Source organism: Anopheles coustani, chromosome X (assembly GCF_943734705.1).
Source record: "Anopheles coustani chromosome X, idAnoCousDA_361_x.2, whole genome shotgun sequence".
Classification (NCBI taxonomy): Eukaryota; Metazoa; Arthropoda; class Insecta; order Diptera; family Culicidae; genus Anopheles; species Anopheles coustani.
Window position 1 is genome coordinate 6,252,146 of NC_071290.1, and position 6,237 is coordinate 6,258,382.

At 52.5% G+C, this 6,237-nt stretch overlaps 1 protein-coding gene across 1 annotated transcript; it reads right to left on the minus strand.

The window, feature by feature from the left end:
- Positions 1-2,510: 2,510 nt before the first annotated feature.
- On the minus strand, positions 2,511-5,983 carry LOC131268906 (trithorax group protein osa-like). The gene is made up of 8 exons (XM_058271203.1): positions 5,642-5,983; positions 5,130-5,527; positions 4,762-5,054; positions 4,160-4,394; positions 3,871-4,080; positions 3,683-3,745; positions 3,221-3,522; positions 2,511-2,959 (listed from the first exon to the last, which is right to left on the minus strand). Exons 1-8 carry the CDS (start codon positions 5,981-5,983, stop codon positions 2,511-2,513), a joined length of 2,292 nt encoding a protein of 763 aa, XP_058127186.1.
- Positions 5,984-6,237: the final 254 nt, after the last annotated feature.

Sequence of the window (6,237 nt, forward strand, 5' to 3'; positions counted from 1 at the left end):
TTGGGTGGTGAATTAGCGACCCATACCGCTCTGCCAGAATGACAGTCAGACATTAACATCAAACAGTGCCGGTGCTTAAGGTCTTCATTTTTCGGTGCTGTAACGTTTACTCCCCTGTCGAATGCTACCCGTAGCGAGGTAATTGTAATGGTAACGTCGTAGGCAAACGTCGCCGGAAAACCCACAGCAACATTCAGCACGACCAACAACGACCCTAAAGGGAGAGAAACCCAACCGGTTTATACTAGCACAACACTTCCTTTCATTCATCGACCAAACACGGGCTGACAGCTAGAACGGCGGTCATTAGATATCCGCTTCCACTTCACGCAACCCCATAGCCCTCGGGTACTTTCCCCATCCCCGGTTCTCGGCGCTGCTCCGAAAGTAAAACATCCAATATCACAAATACGTAATTTTACCTTTTATTAAAATTTATAACTGGTTACATACAGTAGTGTTGTTTTTTTTCTGTGTGTTTGAGAGATTTTGCAGCTTGCTCTAGCACGGTTCCACAGTTCCGTTTACCTTGTAATAGTGTCAACCGCCTGCTAGCCCTTGATCATCAGGGGTTACAATATTTTTATTTCTTGTTTGTTAGGTTTTCGGTTCTTACTTTTCGTTTGCTTTGCATTTACTTTTAAACATTTTTTTACAATTTCTCTAACTCGGTTTTATTGTTTGTTCGCTACGTACTCCCCTTCCGCGCCTGGTTACTATGAACGCAAGGAATGAATCAGTGCCCTTTCAATCTGAAGCAGGTGTTACTTACTGTCAAGTTGGCTGTTCTTATCCTCACTTAGACGTAAATCTAGATTTTCTCATATGAGAAGGTTTCCATGTTTATCGTCTGTTTCTTTCTCGCGATTAGATGCTTGCGTCATTAAAGACTTTCCATGTGTGGGCATATGGCTCATGTTTTTTGTCAATTAAAATAATATTGTTAATCTTCATGGTTGTTCGTTTTTTTTCACATTGTTTTTCATAGTTCTTTGTGGTTTCAATTTCATTAATTACATTACACAATAATGGTAAAATGAGTCGTATAGCACATTTCATCTTGGTTGGGTGGTGTGTATGTATTGTGTCAGTTGCGTTGTTCATCGGTCTGCATGTTCTGTGTTTATGTGCATGTGTGTAGCTGTCTGTGTCGCTTTGTTATGCAGTATGGTTTTTGTTTTGTTATCATTTGTTTCGTTTCATTAAGTTCTACACTTTACCCCAATGCTGTTCCATTATGAACGTTTGATTCTAATAGTTCTCCTTACCGCCGCATTTGCACGTGTCCCGTAACTACATTTAATAGTGACAATAATAATAATAAAAATAAACAATCACCACGTTTCAGCTCAATGCACTCCCAGTCTCTTGTTGATAGAGCCATCAATAAGTACGCGGCCATAAATTAAACGCACAACAGTCAAAACGCTAACGCAACAGTCACGCGCTTCGCCAACGATAGGCTGGTTCGTTCCCCTTTCCGCATCCGACAGTGCCCGGTACAGCGTGTCTACGCACAGGTGCACCCAGGTTGCGGCCTTTCGCATCAGGACACTTTTCGCCCCGCGTGGCCCTACATTATCACCCGCTCACCAACCCATTTGCAACTGTCATTGCGAGCTACATGTTACGGTTAACATTCTCTATCGGGTTTGTGTTTTTTTTTTTGAAAATTTTTGTTGAAGTTTTATTTAATATTTTTTTTAAGATTTTCAATACTTACTTCCAAAATCCAGTATACAATGTAAGGGTTAATGTTAGGTTGCCGGTCATCAATGCGTACTTCTTCCCTGTTTGATCAGTATACGTCCGTCTGTTTGTCCACTTGCCAGGATGGCAGGTGGCGTGTGTATGCGTACTGCCACTGTTTACTCTATACGGTTTGGGTTTTGTTTGGTTTTTTTTACAATAAGAGTCACTGTCCTGTCAGGCTCTGCACGGTTCCTTGCCCCTGGATCGCCGTGATCATCGCATCGTGTTTGGTTATCTGCCACGATCCAGATCCCCGTGCTAACGATTTGTAGGAAAATGCGGTAGTTTTGCTATCTCTGTTTGCTTGTTCACTGTTCGCTTTCACTTTTGATTTATCGCGTGTAGTTCTTCATTGTTCTCTACATTGTTGTTCTATTTTCTACTTCTCTCCCGCTTTTTCGTCATTTTTCTCTCTTTACCTCTGATGCACGTTTGATTTCTCCTAGATTTGTTTAAATTAACCTCCATGGTTCTGTTAGGAATTGTTTCGTACGGATATCCGATGTTTAGCCACCTACTCGCGTGATGAACTGGTCTTCGATCCACTTACTCGCACATACATTGCACAGGATAACTACCATACGGACATGCACACACATACTTTCGCTCTCTCTCTCACACACACAAACACATACAGACATGCACGCAAGGCAGCAGATCGTCAGCGTGGTTCACCAGCGGGCAGTTCCACCCGCACGACGGTGCGAGCCGACGGGCCTGGTTCCGGAACCGGAAACGACCTAACAGGTCAGGAAATTTCATGTGATACCACGCGTCCCGATCTCGAGCAGCTTCGGCTCGTGGCCGACGTTGTTGTTCAGCTGCGACTCCATCGCGTTAATGTTCGACTTGAGCCGCAGCATCTGCAGCTCGACGCGGGCATTCTCCCGCTTAAGCTCGGTTATCTCCTCGTCGAGGGCGAGAATGTCTTCGGCGCCGCTGTCCGCCGAGCCGCCGGCGCCGGTCGACGAGTCGGTGGCGGCGGCGACGGCGGCCGGCGTCGATCCGACCGGGGCCGGTGAGGCGTGCTCCTGCGAGCCGACGCCGTGGCCGCCAACGCCGACGCCCGGGTGGCCGAGGCCAGGCAGTACCGTGGACTGGGCCGGGGCCGGCGCTGGCTGCGGCGGAAGGGCCGGGTGCGGTGGCCCCACCAACAGCGGGCCGGGGCCCGCCATCTTGACACCCGGGTTGTAGCCCGATGCCAGATCTGGCGACGGCGACGGTTGGAGGTGGTAGTAACGGTGTTGGTTGGTGGTGGTAGTGGTGGTAGAAATGTTGACGAGTATGTACACACGCACACGCACATGCACACACAAAGTAGGCGAACCGTGGGTCGCAGACACAGGGCACGGACAAGTGCCCCCCGATAACAGATACGGATACGGATACGGATATACGGACAGAGATCGGTACAGGTTTTAGTCTTAACAACAGTACTCTAGGCTTGGTCAATCCTCGATTAGCTTACCGTTGAAGGATTTGGCCGTGGCGGACCCCAGCCCGCCCAGCACGGTGTCGGTGTCGGCGTAGCGCGGCTTCTTGCTGGACGGCGCCTGCTGGCCCTGGGCCGTCGGGCAGCTGGCGACGGTGCGGTGCGTGCTGAAGGTACCGTCGACGTGCCCGTTGCCGTCGCAGCCCGGCGTCGGGCAGGTGAACGGCTCGAACTTGCCGGCCGCGGCCTGCGCCATCGCCGCCTTCGCCTGCTCGATCGTGCCGCCGTTCTCCAGGATGTGCATCTTGTTGCGGAACGCGATCGGGCAGCCGGACGCACTGTTCAGCCGTTCGGTGTCAGCGGGCGGGAAAGCGGGGGGGAAAAGCGGATGGAGGAGCGATGAGCAGCTAGTAGTAGGCTAAGTCAGTATGTTTTCGGCGATGGTCGCCGGGTTTTTTTGGGGGGATTCCGTTCTTTGTCTATCGAGACGATGCTTACCTTCGGTGTGAGAGAAACTTGCCCGTCGAGTGGCCAGAACCGTCGCATCCCGGGATGGGGCATCTACGCCGAGAGAGAGGGAGATACATAACGATACAGAATATATAAAGACACATCATCAAACATGAAGAAGTTGCTAGAACTACATATAACTCGTAAGCTAATACTGGAGAAGCCTCAATTGTTACCTCAGGGGTTCCGACTCCTGACCGTCGCGTGGCTTGCTCTTGGGTTTCGAGGCGCGCGGACAACCGGACAGGCTGCGGTGGGACGAGTAGTTGCCGGTCGCATGACCCGAGCCGTCGCAGCCCGGAGTTGGACACTTCAGCTCCTGCGATTGAGAGGGAAACTGCGGCCGCTCCAGGCGCTGGTAGCCGGTGAGACTGCACAGGAAAGAACTGCTTTGGTTAGAATGGTAACGACGCAACGAGGGCGAACCACTAGCGGCTAGCGGTGTTTTGCCTAGGAGGTACCTACCCAGCCTTCAACAGGTTATCGTGCGGCGCTATATGCTGGCCCAGGGACGGTGGCGCCACGAAGCTGGCGCTCGAGCTCGCCGGGTAGGCTGAGGGCACTGACGGCGGGTAGACGGTCGTGCCGAGCGAGCTGGCGTACGGGCCGCTGTACTGGTAGGCGTTCGGAGCGTACCCCGGATAGCCGTTGGAGTAGTCCGGTTGCACCACCATCCCGTAGCTGGCATGTGGACTATAGCCTGGTGGTGGAAACAGTGTGTGTACGATTACTTGATTTGTTTCCCAACTGGCTGGAGAGATCTTTTTATTTTGCGTTGCCTTGATCAGGGTAGCAATGTAGTTGTAGTTCTCTGATTTACTCGAACTCCAGCTCTAAAGTCATGTCTAGCTAGTTAAGTCAAGTCCACGCTATGTCCAATTTGAAAACCTGTTTCCCACTTGTAATTGAAACTCCTTTAGTAAGAAGGGTTTTGTTTTGGTTGGGATTGGAGTATTAGTACCGCTACCTCTTATATCATCCACTACTAAGAACCTGTTTTACGGGCCAGAATTATCAGAAAACAACCAGTAGCCCTTTTATGAGTGGTGTTGGAGCTTGGAACTTACCACTTTGATCGCGATAGCTGTCCGCGTAGTAGGAGCCGCCGCTATCCGGCGTTGACTCTCGGCTGTACGGAGCAGACGGTGGCTGCGGTCGGGCAAAGCCCATACCGAGCGGACGCTCTGCCCCGCCATTGTAGTCGTTGCCGTTAACATCTGGGGGCGCCCGGTTGTCCGACACCTCGCTCGTATACACGCCGTTACCGTTGCTGTTGGGTGCAGGGGCGGTGGCTGGGTTGCTACCGTTGGTAGGGGCCGCACTCTGGCGGTTCGTCTGGAATTGGGGACTGGTGCCTCCACTAGGCGACCGAACGAAGTAAACGGAATGTGGATAAGAGAGTGAACCAGCACTTCGGCAGGAGCTGGAAACTAACCTGGTGTTGGAGCTCAGGTCCAGCGACGATGGGGGGCTACTGTTGCGTCGTTGCACCGGGCTTGGCTCCGGTTCCGGGCTAGCGGGTGCTAGCTTATTCACCCGCTCATCGCCGGCCCGGCGTCCGCTCGGCGAGGGACTGCCGGAGCTGGCCTTGTACGGCGGCAGCGGAGGGCTGCTCTCCTTCACGCTGAGATTGATCGCCGAAAAGCCGGGTGGCATAGTCGTGGCGCAGGCGGACGGATCGTAGTGGTACATCGGGCGCGGATAGATTGGCCCGGTCGTCTCGTCCAGCTCGACCTTCATCATAGTGTGGTGTGGACGCGAGTCCGACGCAGGTGATACCAGTCCGAGATGATGATGGTGATGGTGTGGATGGGGCGGTTGGGGTTGCTGAGACTGTTGCTGATGCTGCTGCTGCTGCTGCTGCTGCTGATGCTGCTGCTGCTGCTGCTGCTGTTGTTGCTGTTGCTGATGTTGCTGCTGCTGTTGCTGCTGTTGTTGGGCAGTCACCTCCGGATGTGGTGTACTGTCGGCCGTAAGATACTTCTGTTCGTCATCAATGATGGACGGCTGGCCGTAGCCGTACGCAGCCGCCGCCGCCGCAGCCGACGGATATAGGTTGGAGCGCTGCGGCGCATATGCGGTGTCGTAGCGCTCAAAGGCCGTCTGTGGGGCCGGCTCGTACGGGCGATGGTTCGTGAGGTGACTGACCGAGGTGTCGTACTCCACCAGCCCACGGTTGGTCGCCATTGGAGAGGAGAGTGTGCCCATCTGGATGTACGAGCGGCCATCGTTGAGGTCCGTGTAGCGCAGATTATCGCGCGTCACGTACGAGTACCCGTTGTCGATCATTCTGACAAAGAGTTCCTTCTTCAACACTATTCTTCTCAAGGGTCGTTAACTAGCAAACCACACACTACACACAGTTCACTGACAGATGTGTTCGCACTACAAGCGTCCGTTAGATTTTCGATTTCGGTCTCTTGTTCCACAAAAACTTCCACACAGTAGTGTCACTTGGTTCAGCTGGCTGCTCCAACTCCAACGGTGACGTCTTTGGAAACACTCTGAACGACGATTCCAGGTAGCACGTATTCGACGACGAC

What these genes read in the sequence shown, in the direction of transcription:
- LOC131268906 (XM_058271203.1), bottom strand. Translation starts at nt 5,983, where the DNA reads ATGATCGACAACGGGTACTCGTACGTGACGCGCGATAATCTGCGCTAC. An exon ending in ACAGTACACCACATCCGGAG is followed by an intron (nt 5,528 to 5,641) that starts GTGACTGCCCAA and finishes CATCAGCAACAG; the next exon opens with TCTCAGCAACCCCAACCGCC. An exon ending in GACCTGAGCTCCAACACCAG is followed by an intron (nt 5,055 to 5,129) that starts GTTAGTTTCCAG and finishes TCGGTCGCCTAG; the next exon opens with TGGAGGCACCAGTCCCCAAT.